The sequence below is a fragment of the Pleuronectes platessa genome, chromosome 6 (genome assembly GCF_947347685.1).
Source record: "Pleuronectes platessa chromosome 6, fPlePla1.1, whole genome shotgun sequence".
Taxonomy (NCBI): domain Eukaryota; kingdom Metazoa; phylum Chordata; class Actinopteri; order Pleuronectiformes; family Pleuronectidae; genus Pleuronectes; species Pleuronectes platessa.
Window position 1 is genome coordinate 23,573,303 of NC_070631.1, and position 22,994 is coordinate 23,596,296.

Sequence of the window (22,994 nt, forward strand, 5' to 3'; positions counted from 1 at the left end):
ATTCTAATTTATAACAGAAGACTATAACTGTACTCTTACCAATACTACTCAAGAGTAATATTTCACATGGATCATCAAGCTGGTAAGGGTAATTCAACCATGTTGGTGCAAATACAGAGTTCTAGTTAGAAAGAACTAACAGTATCCAAAGAGAATCTGCCAAATATGATCAAAGATTTATCCCAGATGTTTTGGTGGTACAAATTCACAATAAATCGGGTTGTTCCAGTCAGCCTTAGCCATGTTTTTTTATTCAGGGTGAAAAGTAGAAGTTAAGTCATAAACACCGTTAAAATGCTGAAGCGGAGAACTCATTTTCTCTCTGACAGGAGATGAAAAAGAGGATCCCGAAAAAGTGTTATATGTGGCTGCTTTTGATGATGTCGAAATGCACAAGATTACGTATGTGTGACAGCAGATGAGATATTTGAAGAAGGAAAGTTACAGGTGTGACACTACATGTGCTCGCCTGCAATGAAAGCCTCATGAATTCAAGACATAGCACCACACCCACTTCTCCTTCTGTGCAAATCGTAGAACTGCTGTTGTCTTTTTGTGTGCAATGATTGTTGCCTTGTAAGGATTCTCTGCCATGATACTACAAGTATCCTCCTGTCTACATAACAGCATATCCAGCAACCAAAAGACAGCGTGGCTGACTGATCAGAGAAGAAGACTGACTCACATACCCGCTGCTTTTACATTCAATCTCTCTGAACTTGAATGTAATCTCTGACTTTTTGAGAATGTGGTGGAAAAGAGCAGCCACACAGGAGCCAAATGCAACAGAGAGCTCTACCATTAATGATCTGCTATAGTGGTAAATGGTCGAATGGAGCATTTTTCTGAGACTGCTCTGTGTGTGCAGGGAGAGATGTGGTGGGATTAATAAAGCTTTTATGAATGGGGCATGGGGAAGAAAACAAAATGGGGGAAGACGAAGGTAGGAGAGGAAGACAACTGCTGTTTTCATTAACGGCGGGTAGAGTATGTGGTGGTGGATTTTGATGACATTGTGCCTCCTCCTCCTCCCATGCTCATGCCGCTTCCATAACCACCGCCAGTGCTCATTCCAAAGCCGCCGCCGCCGCTGCTGCTCATTCCATAGCCGCCGCCGCCGCTGCTGCTCATTCCATAGCCGCCGCCGCCGCTGCTGCTCATTCCATAGCCGCCGCCGCCGCCGCTGCTCATTCCAAAGCCGCCGCCGCTCATTCCATAGCCACTGCCGCCGCCGCCGCCTCCGCCACCGGCACCTGGCGATGAGAATGAGATTAGTTAAGTACACATATCAAGTCAATTGATAGCTTCACTAATCGCCTACCCATCCCCAGTTGTTAGATTTACCATGAATACCATAGAACTTGTGTAGAGATGATCTGAGTTGTAAAGACTTAGGTCAACACTTACCATAGCTGCTGGATGAGGTCTGCATATGGATGGTTGCCTGTGCAGGACCGGCGGCAATTCTGCAGAGAGTACATAAATGAGCAATCTGAGCTGTTGACGATGCTACCGTCACAATGAGGCTCAATGCACTCTCTCATTGTTTTTCGAAGATGAAATGTTTTGTGAGTCCAAAGTGGCATTTACCTGATCTCCTCTCCTTCCAGTAGTTTCCTGTAGGTAGCAATCTCAATATCTAGAGCCAGCTTGACATTCATGAGCTCCTGGTATTCACGGACCTGGCGGGCCATGTCCTGTTTGGCTCTCTGCAGGGCCTCTTCTAGGTCCCTGATACGGGCCTTGGCGTCCTTGACAGCCAGCTCACCTCGCTCCTCAGCCTCAGCGATCTGGGCCTCAAGGTTGGCACGCTGAAAAGTTGGAAAGTTGGCAGACGCTTCAGGTTTGATATTTCTACATGTTTATCTGGTTTTTAACATGTTCTGGAAGCCTGCATCATTTTGAATATTTTGTGAATGAGTCTATAAGTCAACTGAGCTCAAGCTAAACCACGTGTAACTGTGAGCTTACCTGTCCCTTGACTGACTCAATCTCATTCTGGAGGCGTGCAATCATACGGTTGAGCTCAGCAATCTCATTCTTAGTGTTGCGGAGGTCGTCTCCGGCCGAGCCGGCATTTGTCTGCATCTCCTGGAACTGAAGGAACACAATGAAAAATAGCAATTATTACAGGCTCCACAGACATTTCTGTGCAGGTATGTGTGTGTTTTATATTGGAGTTGTTGGTATGATTGCTGTCTCTATCTACCTACCTTCTGCTGATACCAGCTTTCCGCATCAGCACGGTTGCGGGCAGCGATCTCCTCATACTGTGCCCTGACTTCTGCCACAATAGCATCCATGTCAAGGCTGCGGCTGTTGTCCATCTCCACAATGACTGAAGTGTCCTTGATCTGGCCCTGGAGTTCATTTAGTTCCTGGAGAAGAGACAACAGTAATTTATTCAAATTATATTGAAAGTATGAGTAGAGCCACGACCGAAATCTCTTACTCTTGTTTGTGTTGTTATTGTTTATCTGTCTCCACTGGTTGCCTTCATGAAACAACAAACCTAACAGGACTGAGGTGTGGTTCATTTAGCTTACCGCCTCGTAGACACTTCTGAGGAAGTTAATCTCATCCTGAAGGGCATCAACCTTGGCCTCTAGCTCAACTTTGTTCATGTAGGCACCGTCTACATCCTGTAAGTGGAGAAGAAGGAAGTGTTCTGCATTGGTGATGGCTTGGAGGAAAAGCAATGATCCATCCTTGAAGCTGGAATGCCTGGCTTTAATGATTGCAGGATTTCTCTCACCTTCTTGAGGAGCACAAACTCATTTTCCACACCAGCACGCTTGTTGATTTCATCTTCATATCTGATGCAAACAAATGGAGGAAGAATGAGCTAACGGAAAATGTCGGTAGAAATCAGGTCTTGTCGGTCTGTTCAAAGACAACACACACTCGGAGTCCTTCCCTGGTGTGAACTCACTTGTTCTTGAAGTCCTCCACCAGTCCCTGCATGTTTCTCAGCTCTCCGTCCAGCTTGACCTTCTCGTTGCCGAGTCCATCCAGCTGTCTGCGCAGGTTTGCGATGTAGGCCTCGAACATGGCGTCGATGTTGGAGCGGGAGGTGGTCTGCTGCTGCATCAGGCTCCACTTGGTCTCCAGCATTTTGTTCTGCTGCTCCAGGAATCGCACCTGAAAGGTAAAAATGATTTCAGAAGTTAAGATCCACCAACTGCTGGATAAAGATATAGCTTTGAATATGACTATTTTATCATAACTGCTAATAAAAAAAATCTAATAGGAAAGGCAAATAGCCATGGGCACCTGCTATGTGGCATGAGTGCAGGGGGACTGGAGGAGGCAGCATCAGTGCATGAAACAGCAGCACCCTCCTTTTAGCTAACCACTGTTTTTAAACATAGCTGTTGTCTTTAGTTCCATTCTTCTTCTTCTCTCATTTTGCTCTCTTGTCCGTGTTCCACTCATAAAAGTTTCCTTAAATCCCAACCCCCTCTTCCTGCAGATGCAGACGGCCGCAGGATGGATTATATTAGCTATCCCTTTTATTCATGATTTGGCTTACTTCTCTCCAGGAGAACAGAGAGGTTTGTCATCCTTATTTTACTTTACTCACATGATCCATCGAGCCACACCTATGTGTGACTTTACCACTCTAAAGGCTCTTGTAATAACCAATGCCTTTCAGGCCAGAGACTTTTGGTTCTGTCGTCACTGGAGAACTGAAAGAATCTGCTCCTTATGTCTTCTTTGCATTTGCATAGAGAAGTTGTGTGTAGGCTGCATTGCTCTGTCATCAGAGTTACAGTTTTATGTGTGTGTGTGTGTGCATGTGTGTGTGTGTGTGTGTGTGTGTGTGTGTGTGTGTGTGTGTGTGTGTGATCGTGTAATCGTGTAATCGTGTGTGCATGTAAATGGCCAGATGAGGTGCGCCTTGCCACACCTCAGCCTTGCCCCACCCCTTAAAGCTCTGGCATTACCGCTCCCTCGCCTCAGGGAAGAATACTTTCGCTGAGTGAACTTGCCTTTCTCATCCCTCAGCAAACTAATTCTTCTGGCCTGAACTCAATTACCGCCAGTTCAGTGAGGATGCTTTAAAGATATATCATTTTCTAAAAATATTTAATTGAACTGTTAATAAAAACGTTGACATTCTCCCCCATTGTGACCACTACTACGGCCTGTAATGATCTGAATATATATTTGTGAATCATTTCAAACAGATGGAAGACCAGATCCCTTGTGTGAGGACAGATGAGGTGTGGCAGACAGGGAAAGCTAACTGAGCATTTTCTTGAGTAGGGTGTGGTTAACTTGTTCTTCATTTGTAACAGAGAGAAAATGTCCCCCATCTTATTATCAAGAATGTCAATATCCAGCTTGGTTAGATTAGGAGCTCAATTATTGTGTCGTTATATTGTCATGTATGATAAATAATGCATGTAATGAAAATATCGTTTGAAGCGTACGATTTTTTTGCGATGCATTGCAAATATTTGAAGTCGCCTTCCTGCATCACTGTGGAACGCTTGTCAAGCCTTGCTGCCATGGGAATGGGGTTGATAACCCGATCCCTTTCTCCCCTCAAACTTAGAGGGACCAGTCACTTGATACTCTAACTCTAATGTTTCCTGACTCTCCCTCCACACAGCGGCAGCTGGCAAGTGGAGGATTATGGTCAAAAATAAATTAAAGGAACACTGGTCCGCTTTCAATTTCAGTAGATGAGTGAGACAATGCACAGTATAGCTGACAAATCTAATTCATGCTAATAATATTATGACTAGTAGTTTTGGTTTTCAGAGCTAGCTCTAGCTAGGACCACAGTGTGGCTATTATCCACGTTGGGATCAGTTGCTGTGTAATATTTAATGAGCCCAGGTGGCTGTTTAGAGACAGCATGTTGCAGCTATCCACACTTGCACAAACCAATTAACTCTGTGTGTATTCATTCATTTCCTCCAGTTCAATCATATCAGCATCTATTGTTCAACCACATTTAAGTCTTTGAAATGGTGTGGGACATTAAGACATAAGCTGTTTCAGTGACCAAAGGGACTCTTACCTTGTCAATGAAGCTGGCGAAGCGGTTGTTCAGACCCTTGATCTGATTTTTCTCCTGGGTACGGACAGACGAGATGTCGGGGTCAATCTCAAGGTTCAGGGGAGCCAGCAGGCTCTGGTTGCATTGGACATTTGCGATCGTGGGGACGATACACCCACCACCGCCGCCGCCAAATCCACCATAAGCACCACCAGAAGAGAAAAGAGAACTACCACCACCACCACCACCACCAGCTCCATAACCACCACCACCTCCAAAACCTCCACCGCAACCAGCTCCATAACCACCACCAAAACCTCCACCACCACCAAAACTACCACCACCTCCGAAACCGCTACTTCCCCCTGTCCTCATCATTGAACTGGAAGAAAAGCTTTTACGCGCTGACCCCCCGCCATAAGTAGCAGATTGTGAAGAAAAAGATCTTCCTCCTCCTCCTCCTCCTCCTGTTCCTCCAGAACGGACGGAACCGTAGCTGGTCCTTTTGATTGATTGAGTGAACGCCATGGCTCTTCTGAACGGATTCAGCTGGGTTAGGTGGGAGCAGACAGAAAGAGAGAGAGATTTGGCAGAGCAGTGGAGAACACGAAGAGGTGAGTCAAGTCCCTCTAAGTATCTTCTCCCAGTGTGCCATGGATTTTTATCTGCCTCTGACAGCGGAGGAGGTCCCAGTAAGCTCCACCTCCTCTGCACCTCCTCCTCATCCCTCCACCAATTAACTGCATCCTGGAAGGTGCATTTGCACTTAGATTTGGCATGGAGCAGCTGAGCCTGTTGGACAGGTAAGAGTGCCACCCCTGTAAAGTGATCCGGGCTCGACACACCCGAAAGGTAAGAGAGGAAAGGCATCATGGCCCAGGGCAAGAGGGGAGGGAAGACATTTTGAGATAAAAAAAAGTAATCTTTACTTCATTATCTGGGGCCTCTTCTTGATAGCGGTGTGTGGCTGGAGGAGTAAAGGAGTTGGGTGTGGTAATATAGTCACCTTTCGATTACCTTTTATCGTTTTGCTTAATTTATGCAATATAAAGACATTTACAGTTGAAATTGGTAACATTTCACAAGATTTGCAGAACACATTCTGGCCAGTTTCTGCTGCATATGTTTATTGTAAATACATGTCTTTCCGAAAGACAACAGGATTTGCATGATGCTTCTAAATAAATAACCACAGCACAATACAATTTGGAAACGCGTAGCCTCATATGAGGTCCAATTGAGTTTTTTTGTAAAAGTGCTGTCTTTGTGATCCTTCTGGATAAACATTTGCTTTTTCTCTTGCCACTGACACTTGTCATTTCTGAGGCATTATATTAGGCAAGATTCAATTATTCTTTATGATCCTTTTTAACTCCTTTGTCTCCCAACCTTTTTGTGATTCGGGATTCATCAAACAAAATCTAGAGTGGGACTTAAATTCCTTCGAGCTGCTCCAACTGGTACACACTAATAGATATCAGTTCCCTAAATGTGCCTGAATTATTTTCATCAAGATCTATAAATGAATGAATGAAATTTGTGAAAAAGTCAAAATCACAATGTTTAAAAAGTGGTAAAATATTTCTTGCATCTGCCCATTTGTCCACAAACAAAATGGACCCTTTATTGGCCCATGTGCCAAATTTCTACCATGTTTCTTTTCCTGTAATCCTGCTGACAAATAAACAAACAAACAAAAGGACTGGTGCAAAAACATAACCTCTTTGGTTAGTAATAAACATCATTTCAATAAGTCATATAAGATGCAAACAAAATAAACGTCACTGTTGAGTTAAATCTAATAAGTTTAATATCTGGGACATAAAACATTAATTATATATCTATTCCTTCTGATAACTTCTATTGTATTTGGATTGAAGCAGAAATCTCAGACTTGGACTAATGGAAACACGATTAAACTAATACAAAACCATATGCATGACTAAAAAACCCCGGGGGTCACTTGTAGTGGTGTTACTTTTGTTGGTGGGTGGGGTTTTGCCTTTCAATTTCTAATATAGTTGCACCTTTAACAAAAGCAGTTGAAGATTTAGAAGTAACATTACAGTAGAAGATGAGTTGATAACTTTCAAGAGGAAACTGGTTTTGCAGAAGGGTTTGACGTGACAAGGTGTATAATTCCACCACCCTGTTGTTTATTTGTTCAGGCCTGCAACTTGTGGTCACCAGAGGACTATACTTCACACCCTGTTTCAATAGTCTGCTATGGTCACCACAATTCAGTGATTCCATTTATTAATTGAAGTTACTCATGCACCCTTTTAAATGCTTCAGTACATTTTAAGCAAAAGTTTAAAACCTTGGATCTCTGTTCCTTTACTATCAGGTTGCAGCTGAGTGAACGTCAGGAGTTAAAGCAGATTTCTTGTTCAGACAGAATAGGAACTGTCTGTACCTGTTAAAACCCTTCGTAACCACTCTGATAAAGGTGTTGGCTTCCTCGACTCTGTGCTGTAGTAACATCACCACATGAGCTGTAGGGCACAACTCAGTCACACCCTAAAAGAAAATACCAGTGGTTCACTTTCATTGCAAGCACTCTCTCATCTAGGACTTAACCGTACTAATAAGTGGCAGACTGAGTGTTCATGCGTCTTTGGGTTGGATAAACACTGTCTTAGGAAACCAAATGTCGAAAAATGTTGCAAATCGCTGTTGTTTATTAATTGTTTACTTTTAATATAGTCTCATGGCGTTTCTGCAGTTGGCCTACAATTTACAATCAAGGGAAAAAAACAAGTTTAAGCAAAGAAAAACATGTTGATTTCACAATGTCACGGCTGACAAACAAGGACACCAATGGTGTCTCGAGTTTTTCCCTTTACATCTCACTTTATGCAATTCCCTCTGCCATGAGGAATGATGTGTAAAATGAAAGCTGACGAGAGCACAAACGAGGTGCGTTGCCATTGCGCAACCAAAATAGGAAGAAGACTTCAGATGGACCTTGTCCTGATGGCTGATTTTATACTAAACTGAAGCATAGCGCTGATGAATTAGTAATATGGTTACTTATCAACATCATAAGCCCCATTCAAACTGGCCTCACCATATTTAATATTCATGCTTTTCTATTGAACTGATATTATTTACTACTAGACTCGCATAGATTTACATAGATTTACTAAGAATTGTCAGGATTCAAGATTCAGTGTTTAATAGCCAAACATTGACAGAGAGAATAGATAATCGTGGACTTGTTTTGAAAGGAGGTGCACCTATGAGAAGGGCCATCACATCATAGCGTCTGAACACTATTTGCCAATAAGAATGCATTTTCACAAATGACGTGCTTATTTTTTCTGAGCAGCAATTCAGAAACATTGAAAAATCACTCTTTGCCTTAAACTCGCAGAATTTACCTAACTCCTGTTCTTGCGATTCTGCCTCATTTTGTATTCCTTTATTTGTCACCTGAAAGATTGATCTGCTGCTTCTTTCTATCAAAATTATCAACACATCAACAAGGGCAGCCGAGGCAACGGTTATACAACTTGGTAGTGGCAACAATGCTAGTGGCCATACAGATATGCAGGTATTGCTTGAGGTTGATTTTTGATAACAGAATGATTCAGAATTGTGAACAGGACACCATAATGTGTACATGGGTGTGGTCTCATAAATGGGTATTGTTTCATTTTTTACCATTGCTGGAGCTACATTGATACATTTAAAATGGTACCGGTGCTTAATTTAAATTAGCTGTGTTCCTTTATTCCTTCTTCTTCTCTCGGATTAATGGTGGATTGCAAATTACAAGGTGCAAACCACCCCCAACTCTAGAAGCTGTTGCCAACCGGACACGGCCGCTGTCTCGGCTCCCCCCCACTCTCGGACATTTGCTGCGGGTCCCAGCGTTGGAACCCTTACATGAAATTCAGCCAAACTTTTGACCATTTAGCTTTAGGTATATTGTTGTCATATCAACTTGAAGCTCCAGCTACAAACTATGACACAGATCAATGAAGACTGCTTTTAGAAGTCTAAAGCTTTGCAAATGGTACTCGTCATTTTCTGCAAATTAATCCATAGTTTTGAAAGATGCATTCCCTCACCAGGCTATGATCTGTAACCTGCTAGTCAATATGCCATGTGCGAGCAGACCAGGTGCAGAAACAGGCTCATTGTGAGCCCGTAAATACTATGATAAACCACTGATTATTGGATGGCAAGGATAGTTGATGGCTCCCAGTAAATGTAATTGATGTAAACTAAAGTGTGTTGTGTGCATTTACTTTAAAAGTGTCATGATTCTGACCCGGCTTCCCGTATGACCCATTTAAAGACTGTTTTAGTCCTTTCTGTTTATGCACCTCGTAAGAAGATATCAGCGGATTCCTAGGCTTAAAACAAGATGTAAATGACCTTGTTTCAAATCGAATATGAATGTCGGGGCTTGGGGACATTTGGATGACATGAACAAACAGTATGGAGGCATGTTATTGTTCTCTGTTGTTTTATTACTTCTGAACACTCTGTATGCAATACCAGATAAGCATTGGTGAATGTTACAATCTTTGTAAAAACTGCTAAAGTAAGTTTTTTGAAGAAATGTCTAATAAAACGCTTGCTGAATGAGTCCCATTGTGTGGAACCGCCTTCAATATGATACATGTCTGATCTAATGCCACCATTGACAGGGTGACATCATTTCTGTCCCAGAACCATAATAAACTACCAGTCAGCATGTTTGACTTGGCTAAGGCACAAACCAGATTTGGTAAAATTTAGAAGAAAAGGTTTGGGTTGAAATAAGCACCTGATGTAGAGGTAGGGAAACATTGTTGTGACTTGAACACATTCAGTTGACTTGTACAATTTTTCTTTAGAATTTCTTCTTTGCGATGTCACAATGTCTACCACTACAAGAGCTTTGTTGCTTGCACATAAACAAAATACATTATGAGGAGGTTCAGGAGACTTCATTAAGGAACATTTTCTGCTTTGCTCTTTGCACATGCCGTCAAACTTAAAGGCAAAGGAAGAACTGTATTGTTCCAGGATAGAGACAGATAAAGGTAATCAAATGTTTTAAATGTTGGTGCAATTTTATAACTTTCAGTTTGGGAAGTGACTGTCAACCACAATTTTTGCATATTCTAAGTAGGTCACAGCTTGCAAGAAGCTACCTGCAGACCAGTGTCTTGAATGAATGAGACAATTTTGACAGGTGCACACTTTTGGACAATGGTCTCAAGTCCACTCCCAGAAGTGTGCTGGACCAGTGGATAAAATCCATGTGAAAGGAGAGACAAAACTGAACAGCCTTGGCAGCAGACTATTGAAACTCTTCCTGAAAATGAAGATAAGTTATTTCATGGCAAGCTCAATTTACATTGAAGTCTTGAATAATATGATTTACTTAAAACAACTATTTAAAATTTTAATTTTAAATCAAACCAAAATTTTGTTTGATGTAAAATCTATAAAACAATGCAAATATTCAGATTCACATAGAGTACCAACTTGTCAAACACAAAAGAGTCAAAAGGTCACATTTTTAACCTTTTCAGAAAAGGTCATCCCCCACAAATTACAGCAGATTATGCCATGAAAGCATTTCACCTTTTCCAAAAAGCAAGTTACACCCACAAATCTAGACATGACTATATTTCATCCCACATGATGTGACGGGTGACATTTCAGGCTTCAGGCTAGTCAGAACATGTAGTGGAATGTTCACAAGCTGATACTCTGTGAGAACCAGCCTCAATATGGGAGTTTACTGAAACCTGGCAAGAGCAACAAGATAAACTTTTACCGTTTATTTATTTAAAAGGGACGGTGTACATCCAAAGTTAGTCTCTCAGTATCACACCTGCGTAGTCCAGTGAGGTAAATCAAGCCCATTGGAAAACACTGAAAATGAAACGTCATCTCCTAAATACATGTAATCACCACATAAAAAAATATTCATTATAAAGGTTTATTGGTAAATTCATGGCCAAAGACAGAATGAGTGAACTTTAGAAAGTCTACATAACTGACCGGCTCCTAACGGCTCTGTAACGTCACCTTTACCACATAATTTAAACATTGCGATGTCAGAGTGTCTACCACAAAAACAGCTTGAATGAAGAAAAAAAAATTCTCTGCTTTCAGTGCATGCTTTCAAATTTAAAAGGGGGAAGGAGGGATTAAGCCTTCACTCTTACAAGATAGTGAAAGATGAAGGTAATCTATCATTTTTTATTTTTCTCTGATGGGTGTCCACATTATGTGCATATGCTGGAGAGAGGAAACATACGTTTGCCCGAAGCGACCTGTTTACCCTTTAAGAAAAAGGCTTCAGGTCCAAAACAAAAAAACTAAAAAGAATTGGTTTATCAATAACCAAGTTTCGGTGCCACGCCTTAGTGGTGAGGTAAGCAAGGCCCATTGTAAAAACACTGAAACATCATCTCTTTATTACATGCAATCATTGCATTTTTAGCATGAGGGATGATTGATAAGTTCATGACCAAACGAGTCAATTTTTGAGAACACAGACCCGTCCTACATTTATACACCTACTTCTGTGCCTGTGGAGCATGTGGATCCTTCTCAGTTGTAAGCGCACCAGGGCTTGTTTTTACAGTACAAACTTGAATATCTTCTAGCAGCTGCATGTTGCCAAAACAGAGGCAGGGGAGGGGCACATAACCGAAGCTCCACCTCTGTGGAAAAGCATGATTACTTAGGACGGAGAAGGTTGAAGTCATGAGGAGAACTCTTAAAATTCGTATCACATACTCAGTCAGATTGTGAATTTGATCGTGTAGATGCTTTATCATGTCATGCATTCGGTGTGTGACCAGGTTTGATAACAACTGCCAAATCAGCTGACTGTAAATGGCTTAATAAACAGAAGATGTACAATGTTAGGTCTGTGTTGACTGAGGGAACAGACGCCTGATGGAGCCAACTGTTCCAACAAACCATCTGTTTGATTATTAAACCACATAGAATCTGTTGCTGCTTTCAGACATGCACTGGACTGTCTTATTATTGTATATCTCATATTTTATTTCTACTTTCTATCATATTTTATTTTACTATTTGTACTCTGATGTATTGCATGTTACTGTTTTCTTGTTGTACCTTATACTTGTGAAGCACTTTGGTCACCCAAGTTGTTTCAAATGTGCTATATAAATAAAATTGACAGTGACATAGACTGAACTCGGCCAATCCTCTGCACATTCTCCTGAGGGGCTGTAGGGGTGCAAATGTTAGAGCCTCCAGAGTTTCTGTGGACTTTCTTTGTCCCAAGTATAAAGTGTGCAGAATGTCAGGAGGAGCAGATGTGAGAACACAACAGCAGATCCTCTGCAGTAGGTGTGTTGATCAGGGTTGTGACATGCGACATATGCAAAACTATAAAAACCACAGTGCCATTGGATGCCTACCCTACGCCTACCAGTGCAGTTTCTGTTTACATACTTCTTGTACTCTTGTTCCATATTAAGGTCAGTGTGAGCAGTGTCAGATATAGCCGTTTCAGACTACCTGTATGCCAAAATGTACAAAATTTTCTTCTTGGGAGTTTTTTTTTATGCTGGATTCTGTGACATTACATCAGTCCAGCTTGCTTGGGTATGACCTATACTTTACGGTTAATATTAGCTAAGCGATCTGTGTGCAATTGATTATAACTGATGCAAAGTAAATAATCCAAACTTATAAATAAACTGCATTCGAGAATAAAGCAAATTCAGTTAAATTTTATGAAAATCATTGACTCTTCATTTGAGATTAACCAGGTAGGATGATCACAAAGTTCTCCAACTTTATCCTGCATACAACATCTAGCACACAAACAATACAAACGCAAACAGGAAGGTTTTGAATGGACAATGTCAACAAATATGAGAATGTAAGTGTTTGCCATCACATCGTCAGATGCCTGCTGTAAAGATTGATAGGCCTGCAATGTGCTAATACATATTTAAGAAAATAACATGAAAGCTATGCTTATGCATTAGTTATTTAAGTCTTATTACAGAAAAAAATGTTTCAACGTCAATATAAGTGCAAACCTCTGCAAAGTTGTCTGTCCTGTTCTATGTTTTTGTCTTGCCACGCTGTACATTAAGGTGATTGATACATATTTTTATGTATATAAATCAAAGGGTTTAATTAAAAAGCATTTCAATAATACACCTTTTGTTGTTTCAGTGGATCATTATTGGACTACATTGTTTTTCTTTTCTGACATCAAAGCTACTGAGCTCCTGCTAAAAAATGTCTGTGACTTCTAGGTGTGGTGCAGAGTACAGCTTCATATTAAATGCGACTACAAGGGAGTGTTAATGGACTGAGTCCATCAAGCCTGAGGGACATTCTACCAGATTGTATAGATGGAAGATTATGATGGTTGCCACACCTACAGATGAATCTGGGAGAATCACTATGAGGCTAACGACCATGAGTGCAGTGTTCCTTCTGTGCAGGACACATTTTTAAGACAATGCAGCAGGCACCAGTGATCACTGACCTTAACATACAACCCAAGATTGTTAGGTTTTGAGACGGTATGGGTAGTGTACTTTGGATAGTCGTGGACTGCACATGATTTTAACTGAAGAAATAATGAGCTTATTTTATTTCAATGTGTCCTTGCATTGCTCAGATATTGAGGCTGTCTGTAAAAACCTTGAAGATAAAGCTGACTTTAGGCTTGCGGTAATGATTTTATTCAAAACTAACCCTTTTTAAGTAGGCTACTGAGTGCAGAGCGACAGATGCTAATAACTGCATATAAACCTTGTCCTTTTATGGCTTCTTCTGCACGCTATGAAAAAGTACCATGTGCAGGGATACACAATTCTAATCTTCTGCAACCACACCCAGTACTACAACAGCCAAAGGGCAAACTGCAGAAGAGACGAAGGAGAACTTGATGGTAGCATTCTTTGCTCGTCGACGAGCAGAAAATTTTGTAGATGTGTACACGTGTATCATGCATATTTGTGTATTTGCACACAGAAAAAAACATTTTGTTTGCTATTTTATTTAAATTGTAGCCATTTGTATTCCACCCAGTCATACTATGCGTGCATGTGTGTGTGTGTGTGTGTGTATGTGTGTGTGTCTGCGTATGTTGGTGTGTATCAGAGCATTGACTGTTAATGAGATCTGGGAAGGACGGACCACACCCTGGCAACAATACCTGCATCCTGAATGTACAAGAGTAGACTTCATCAAACAAGGGCTTAAACTTTGAAATAAGAAAATCTGCAAGCACCGCTGCAGTCACTCCCACGTACTCTACGTCCAAACATTAGCTAGTGTCAACATGTAGTACGTGCCCAGATATTAGTTTTTGGAGCTTTATGAGTTTACTCATGTGGGTGTCACAGAGCTGTTTTATATGCTCACCATGTTAATTCGTCTTCAACATAACCTTATGTCACATTTCTTACAGTGATGTAAGTATTTACAAAAGTGAAAATATGGCAGTGTGATTAGCTGGCTCGACATGTCTGGATCCACCAACCACAAAACCTTGTCAGATAACGCAAACACAGAGGTGAGGATCCAACCTCTTACGTAACCAGCTGTAGTATTATCTGTAGTATTATCTGCGTGTCGTCTGAAAAGCAGATACACACATCCTACTGCACTGGCAATAACATTTTAGAACCGCACAGTTTTTAACCAAGAAAGAGAAAATGACAATTTTATTATCATTCAACAACTAAAAGCTCTCATAAGACTTTGGCAGCATGCCAATGGCTAAGATGCTTGGTATGTTATTGTTGGAGTTTCACCAAGTTTATGAATCCTCCTCTGGGGCATAAGCAGAAAAATAAAAACAACTGAACTTCTCAAGTAGCAGCCGACGCGACAACGTTTAAATCATAAATACAAACTGGTCGAGTAAAAGGGTTAGGGTTAGGGTTAGGGATTATATGCAGGGTTATGCTAAAAATGAACTACTTGGTACAATGTGTTCTAAGACCACATCATAGGGCAAAAGTGTGCGTCCCAGTCACCCACACTTGAAAGTGGGGGTGATACATGCAGTTGTTCATTTGAAGTATGACATCTCAAACATGAAGATATTATAATTTCTTCTGTCATTTTGGAGCAGTTTAAAAAAGTTAGGAACATAAGACTGACATGTCACTACACGCACACACACAGTTCATATAGCGAACCTGTTTGCAAACTGTTTTGGGATTCATATCTGGAAAATTTATATTTTATTAATGGGTAAGTCGCTTCATGCTTGAATTTCCTTACAGGCCAAATTTAGATGTGTTTTTTAAGAAGTTTGGTTCTTGACCTCTACAGGTCAGGTTGTAGAGGTCAGGTAAAGGAAAGGTAATATTTTCTACCAGGAATACAAACAGAGATATGAGCTGCCCTACTCGGCCTCTGATTGGCTTACTCTGATATTCTTATCCTAACTAACCAATCAGAAGCAGAGTAAGGCGGGTGATTTGTCACTCTCCTAGGAAAAAATTGTCTTGCAGGACACAAATGAGTGATGGGCACAACAGGCTATTTAGAAGTGGGTTTATGGTGAATACCTGTGTATACCCTGTAATAAGCTAGTGCAATCAGCTTTCTCATCAAAGCTACAAGCCTAGAACACATGAACACACACTGCATGACAAATGCTAGAAGCTGACTTTTCCTTGTGCACTCATTAAAGGTTGGACATGTGTGCAAACTTGCTGGGACACAACCAAATTCACGGGCATATTGAACTAAAAGTACCTCAGGTATGTTACATGTTCATGTATACACACTGTTTGTCCTGCATGACATTCATTTATCAAAGCATTCTTGTCGATTGTGCTGTGCATGTGAGAGTACATGTACCCCATAGATCAGGGGTGTCCAAACTACGGCCCGCGGGCCATCTGCGGCCCGCCATCCATTTTAAATTGGCCCGCCTCAGAAAAAAAAAAAAAAAAAAAAAAAAACTTACATTTTGCCACTTAAATGGCACATAATTGTAGCACTTTGTAGTTTTGCTCTATTTTTGAAGAAATGTACTTTCTTGATTCTTGTTGTTCTGAGTTTGTACCCTTGAATGCACTCATTGTAAGTCGCTTTGGATAAAAGCTTCAGCGAAATGAAATGTAATGTGATGGACTACTGCCCACTGTATTGAAGCTGTTTCTCAGAATGCCCCCCCCCCACACCGTCAACAGTCCGCTCCAGGGCAGGGGGGCGTGGCGGCGTGAGTGGCCCAGACCTTCGTATTTTTTTCTATATGTGGCCCTCGGGATAAAAAGTTTGGACACCCCTGCCATAGATGAATAGGACAGGAACCCATCCCGTTGTACTTGCTCACTCTCAGGGCAGAAAGCAACTTGCCAAAGTTCAGCTGTTATATAAAACATTTCTATTACATAAGCAGCTGCAAAAATCAAACATACCTCTATAGGAGGTTTCCCCCAAGCCCTGTTTAACCTATGTACTTTAGGTGGATCAGCGTCTACCGTGAAGGTTAACGCACTGCATTGATATATATCATGTCAGGCTGAAATGTTTCGGTATCAGTGTGTAAGCAGTGTGTGAGCCAGCTGTAACACCTGGGTTCGGTTTCATTCCAAGCTGTCACTGTGTCACACCCTGAAATAACTGCTGATGTGACAGCCTCAAAGGTACATAATGCCCTCATTCTCTCTCAGTACTTTTGAGTTTGCGAGTTAAGGACGTTATTGTTCATGAGATCACACAAGCTTCCTTGTCCCTCGTCGCTCACACAAGCCTCACTGTCAATCGTAGTATATTGTGCAGGATCCTGCAAGCCCTAATGTTGGATTTGACCAGCAAAACAGAATAAACTATTGCATATGATCAAATGTTAGAATTGTTTTTGTTTTTCAGTTTAATTGAGCCATATATAATAGATATACTAGATCACCTCATAGTGGGACCACAATCACTGTTCAACTTACAAAAACACTCCAAAAGGGCACTCCAGCAGGGATGAGGTTAACAAACATGGCCTGTTCTTTGTATATGTGCAATGCTTCATGATGGACGAGACAACAATTGACAAAGTGAGAGTACAAGCTGCAACAACAAACCAAATGTGTTAGATTAGAACAACGAATACTAAACCAACAGAGAAACAGCATACACAATAGCTTGTTGTATGAAATCAATAATTACAATATACTAACTGTTTTAAATATAAATATGATCTTTTATTAAATCTTATCTATATTGTATTTTAAAGGGTCGTCCATCAGAGACAAGTTACATGTTGATATTAATGCAGTGACATGATATGCACAGTCTCCTGCTCACCATTTACCTATTTATCTGTCTGCGTGGGTCTCAAACATCCAACATCGATTCTACCCTAATTTCAGGTCAGGATGATGCAGCCCTGATCCAACGGTATCTGCTATATTTATATTCTAGTTTTTGCAAGCTGCAGGTGGAACATCTTTGTCTTGCTGTACTGTCTTGGTGACCTAGTTTTGCAGATTGCACAAGAGACAAGGGCGATAGATGAAATAAATAGGATAGACCCCCTTACAGATGAGAGGGATTGCTTACTCTCTGCAACTAAGCAACCAGATGCACCTCACCCTGCCTGTACAACGCCTCTCAAGAACTAACCCAGCAGTCTGCACCTAAGATATTTCATACTGAATATTTCTTCTTTTCCCAGGGCTTAAAACCACGCTGTTAATGATCCTGATGAACAGGCTCTCCCACTTACCTTTTGTATTAAGGGCATGGCCTGGCATTCATCTTCAGTAGCATGGTGACTTCAGTATGACTTGCGTTTACGTTTCCCTGGGGAAAAATGCAATTGTGATTATGTACTTTTTGGATTGGCAATCCTGTTTCACTATTGAATTATAATGAATGGGGGAGATATAAACTGTGTTTTTTAAAGGCTTTAGGGCGAACATACTGCAGACATGATAAACAGATATCAAGCAACAGCAACTGCTCTTTGATTGGGTCAGAGTCGTATCTAAAGAAAGATTAATGGTGCATTAAGGTCCGTTATCAACTACAGGATGGAATGAATGAATAATAAATTACTTAAATGAATAAATTAATGACCACTCGGTTTACACAGGAATTGTCATCCAACTTTTGGCACATTGTACTGTGCACTGATATTTGACATCATATTGTACTGCTCCTATCCTCCTGTCAGTTTGTTCTCATCTGTCTGTAAGAATTTCAGCCGCGACACAAACATTTTAGTTTCATTGAAAAAGGAGTTGTGATCTCAGCCCCATGATTTATGGTCAGTTATGTTTTCTGCCTCTTCCACCCCACCTCTCGATTAAGGCTTGGTGTCCTCAGGCAACTAATGGATCAGAAAGGAATGACAAACACCTCAAGGTAAAACCACACCTCGAAGCATATCTGAACTGAATTCATTGGAATGGATTTCATTCGCCAACTTTCTTCTCCACCCACAGTCATTCTGAAAGGTCAGCAGGGAGAATTAGCCACATTGCTCCAGAGTCACTTTCATCGAGTGTAGTTAAGAGGGAGTTATGTGAGACAGTTGTGCCAAGACTGAAACTAAATATAAGGTTTATATCCCAAAAAATATTTTGTGTGGCATAGTCACAGTAAATGTAGAATTTGTCATTGTAATGTATTAGTCTTTTTTTATTTGACTAGTGTACTGCCTGTTTGTAATGGGCTGTTCTAGTTTCCTTTGTTAAAGCTATGGAGCTACTTTTATTGTGCAGAGTGAAGAAAGAAACCTTTGTGTTCATCCTACCTGGTTTATCTGCATTGAAGATTTTATAGAAAAGGTTTAATTTTATTCTTATTTCTGTTCATGTGTGTGGTTTTTATATAAGTTTTTTTAGGATAAACTGAGCTGGTGTAATCTTTTAATGAATTGCATTTCAGCTATTTCAAAATAAAAGTTGTGTTATTCAGCAGGATATAAAGCATTACAACAATTAAAATAAATTGTATGCTCTTAATTTAAGACTACTTGCTAAAGAAAGAGGGTGATATGCTGCCATGACAAAGATCAGCACCTGTGAATGTCTGTCTCGTAACGTATTGCAAACAGCGGAGAAGTTCTTCAACATGGATGACATTAAATTAATAATTGAAGTGGAGAAAAAAGACAAATGTTGGGAATGTTGGGACAAATGTTGGGACGCTGTAGATTAATGTTGGAGCAACAAGTAAGTATATGCTTTTATATTACTGGATTACAGCGCTTCAGCGTACGGTGTGAACAGCCAAGCGCCAGCGTGCTAGGGATTAGCGCTGACGCCACGCTTTGGCGTCGCCTCCGCGTCCGGTGTGAACGTTAGGGCGGGTAGACGCAGCAAATTAAAATGGTCAGGAGAAGTCCTTCTGCAATCGACTTCCACACTGGTCTGTGGAATGTTGCCTCGAGTTAAAGAAGAAACCTTAAAGGAAAAACATCCTTTCCTATATTACAATGCAGCTGCATCAGCAGATAGTGAATAACTGAAAACTAAGTGTATGGTTTTCCTGCACTGTGATTGTGAAGCAGAGAGGATTTCAGCATTTCAAGTGAAGCACTGTGTGTAGCCTTTGTCTTCAATCAACCTGTTTGAGTTGTTGTATTTTACTGCACATTCATGGGAGTTCATTCCTGCATCTCTTATTTCTGATTGTAACCACACACACACCTACAGACGCGCACAAACACTAAATGCTCACACTGTTCTGTTTTCATACAAAAGAAGCTCTAGACACACTATAAGAATCGGCTAAAGATCGATTTGTGTGATGTACTATTCACTACTATCAATTCATCAGTTGAGATTTTCATTGTGGTTATTTTCCTTTAGGGTTTTTGCACCACACCCTACTGCACAGAGATCTGATGCATAAAGACATGCTCCAACAAGAACTAAATCTACTAGTAACCCCTTTAAGAACCACTTCCCTTTTTTCCATTTGGAGTCAAATCTTGTTTCAAACTTAGTGAGTTATGCCGCTGCTTTGCCCGAACCTGCTTTCTGCTGGCAGTGGCAGAAACAAGCCTTGCCTACAGGCACCTATGAGAAAAGAGCAAAAGTTGTAATAACTTTGTTGGGTTAGTTTGATCCTGAGGGGGTTCTCACTTCTCACTTGCAAAAGGTCACAGCTGTCCATCAATTTATTTTTTGACATTCACGTTAATGTTAACTATCGTGTACTGACAGGGATGAAGGGGGGAAAGATTATTACATAAAGTGCAAACCCGCTGATGAGGATTCGAGGTGAGGAGTAAAGTTTATCCTAAAGGAATTCAAAGAGAAGAGTATTTTCATGTAGGAACAGAGACTTGTAGGTCAGTGGTGGAAAGTACCTACATCTATTTAATCTAATATCCTACTTAAGAACAATTTTTGATTTATCGTACTTTACTCAATCACATTTGAACAATGCTTTACTCGAATACCCCGCCCTAAACGTCAAACGACAATATTGTAATCTTTATTCAATACATTTGTTTGAGAATTGTATGGTTATCACAGCAATGTGCAGAACAAAAGCAGCATCTGCCAATGTTTAAATGTTACGTTGATTTCTGTCTGCCGGCAGAGGACAATAAAAACTTTAAGGGTGTTTTAACGGGTAATAAAGAGAGTGTATATTAGAGGAGGAGAGAGAGAGCGATAGCTTGGCAAAGAGCACTGCAAATACAGTAGCCCTTCTAAAGTAGACCACAACAGTTTGTGGCGGCTGTGGCTGAGGGGTAGAGTGGTCGTCCTCGAACCTGAAGGTCGGCAGTTCGATCCCCAGTCTGACCCATCTGCATGCCGAAGTGTCCTTGGGCAAGATGCTGAACCCCAAATGGCCCCCCATAGAATAACAAAGTGCTGCGAATAGATGCACTGTATGAATGTGTGTGTGAATGGGTGAATGTAAAACTGTACTGTAAAGTGATTTGAGTGGTCATCAAGACTAGAAAAGCGCTATATAAATACAAAACCATTTAGCTAGCTACTGAGAAGGACTGCAGCAGGCAGGCAGACCTCTGGCATGTGTCATCCCTGGCTATGCAGGCGAGCAGGGAAATAATAATGCAGGTTCTAATACTTTACTTCCTAAACAAATCTGTAATTGATTTAGTTTCATACTGCCAAAGGATACTTGATAAACCTTTAGAATAACTGAGGTGGGTGCTCTGACCATTGGGTTCCAGTTAATAATTCAACCTTGCAGTGAAATATAAAGTAGTTATTTTATCTTGGCCTCAACCAAATACAGCATTGCCATTTCTGCTTTGGTGATAATAGTAATAACAATATGAAATAATACTGTATTCCAATACTGTTATATTCATGGAAAACTTTTACTTTGAATGCAGGAGTATTGGAGTATTTTTATACTTTGGTATTACTTATAAAAGAAAAAGATGCACAGATTGCTGCATGCAATAGTGACAGCTGATGAGTTGTGGGATGACTGTTGTTGGAACACTCACCTAAATTCAAATGACACCTGTTCTACAATCATTGCAGCATGCGTGGTGTATTCAACCTGCTTTTTTTCCATCTCGGCTGCTACCCCACCTTTGGGGATAAGAATTCATATCCCCTGCTCTGTTAAAAATGCCTGGGAACAGTGCTCGTGCTTGAAAACAAGCAAAGAGACAGAAAGGTGTTGATAGAACATACAAGTTTAGCATTTAAGTTCATAAACGTACAAGTCTTGTTCTACAACAAAGCTTGACAGAAACCATACATCATATGAAGCTATTCTCCTAAGGATGGTTAATGCATGACCAACTCCGTCCCCTACATTGGGTTGGACAGAGACTGCTGCAGCCTGTTAGCTGTGAACTTAGATGACACACAGTTATTCCACTAAGCCAACACACCCATTAGTGCACCCAGATAAACAGTGAAGAGAGCGTTCACACCCGTTCCCACGGCTGCCTGGCATGGTTCTGAAAAGTTAGGAATAATAAAGATGATGAGTTTTTTACCGAGTCACTTCAACATAAAGTATAATATAATGAGGCATCCCAAGGATGGTGATGAGATCCAGCATGACCCGCATCTAATGTTTCGTATGTGGGCTTCCCATTCAGTTAAGGATTAATTTTGAGGCTCAACACTTCCACTCAATCAAAAACGAAAGGTGCTTTCAAAGATATAATATGTAAAAATGATCTCATTAAAATGACCAGACCTTCTACTAACTAGACCTGTGTTATATTTTGTTGACTTGTGTTCTTACACTATCCAAATTATTCCGACAATGTTAATGGTTCAGGATTATTCACGTTTGTTGCTTAACACTAATAAAACCTTAATAAATTACATTGCCTCAGTCGTAAAGTAGAGTTAAATAACGATGGTGAAGACAACAACTCCCGAGGTCCCACTCTGCTTCACAATATCATCAATCTATGATTTTTATTGTTTTGACTCGAGACACACCTAGCCGCCAAAGTTATATTGTGTTTAATTAAAGTTAAGGCTTGGACACTGTGTAACACTTCTCCAATATAATGTTGTGTCTGTAGACGCCTTTGAAAAGCAGCTGAAGCTAATTTATTCTAACACCCCTTTGTCTCATGTTCTGCTGTCTAGCTTTCTTAACGTGTTTCCTGTTTCTTGTCTGGTTCATTCACTGGTTTAGCACTTTATTTAATCACTTTATTTATTGTGCAGCACTCAAAGGAGGGGTTACCAGTAGGGTGTTGGACTACTACAGGAGGCAACTTGTTTGGGTCAAGGCTTTTCAATGAAAGAGGAGCTTTGAAAGTTTAGCAATCTGCCAAAATCTCAGCTTCCCATCAGGCATTTCTCCTTTGTGTCGAAGACAAACTGAGCAGTGAAGATGAGAGAAAATCAAACCAGATCATTTATTCTCTCTATTCATCTGTCATCAGTGCAGCCCTGTCCTGTACAGACTATGATGAATTGTGGTGCTTGTTGGCAGACCAAATACCTGCACATCTGTGCACGTCCACCGAGCCGCAGACACAGGGCGTGATTCAGGCTTTTAATACAAAAGAAAAAAACTTTCTCCTCCTTGTTCATGC

General features: G+C 40.8%; 1 protein-coding gene and 1 long non-coding RNA gene across 3 annotated transcripts; one reads left to right on the forward strand and one right to left on the reverse strand.

The window, feature by feature from the left end:
• Window positions 1-220: 220 nt before the first annotated feature.
• Window positions 221-11,573, reverse strand: LOC128441737 (keratin, type II cytoskeletal cochleal). Of its 2 annotated transcripts, XM_053423818.1 has the most exons (11): window positions 11,546-11,573; window positions 5,941-5,978; window positions 5,033-5,803; window positions 2,933-3,141; window positions 2,756-2,816; window positions 2,547-2,642; window positions 2,214-2,378; window positions 1,972-2,097; window positions 1,591-1,811; window positions 1,408-1,466; window positions 221-1,253 (listed from the first exon to the last, which is right to left on the reverse strand). In XM_053423818.1, the coding sequence occupies exons 1-11, from the start codon at window positions 11,562-11,564 to the stop codon at window positions 973-975; spliced, it is 2,046 nt and encodes a 681-aa protein (XP_053279793.1). In that variant the 5' UTR covers window positions 11,565-11,573; the 3' UTR covers window positions 221-972. The 2 variants fall into 2 exon arrangements, with proteins under 2 accessions (XP_053279793.1, XP_053279792.1); XM_053423817.1 differs by lacking the exons at window positions 5,941-5,978; window positions 11,546-11,573 and having other exon boundaries at window positions 5,033-5,896.
• LOC128441741 (uncharacterized) lies at window positions 5,784-9,611 on the forward strand. The gene is made up of 2 exons (XR_008338758.1): window positions 5,784-5,863; window positions 8,793-9,611. It is a non-coding gene; the product is annotated as an uncharacterized LOC128441741 (long non-coding RNA).
• Window positions 11,574-22,994: the final 11,421 nt, after the last annotated feature.

What these genes read in the sequence shown, in the direction of transcription:
- LOC128441737 (XM_053423817.1), bottom strand. Translation starts at nt 5,884, where the DNA reads ATGATGCCTTTCCTCTCTTACCTTTCGGGTGTGTCGAGCCCGGATCAC. An exon ending in TCGCCAGCTTCATTGACAAG is followed by an intron (nt 3,142 to 5,032) that starts GTAAGAGTCCCT and finishes TTTACCTTTCAG; the next exon opens with GTGCGATTCCTGGAGCAGCA. An exon ending in AGTTTGTGCTCCTCAAGAAG is followed by an intron (nt 2,643 to 2,755) that starts GTGAGAGAAATC and finishes CTCCACTTACAG; the next exon opens with GATGTAGACGGTGCCTACAT.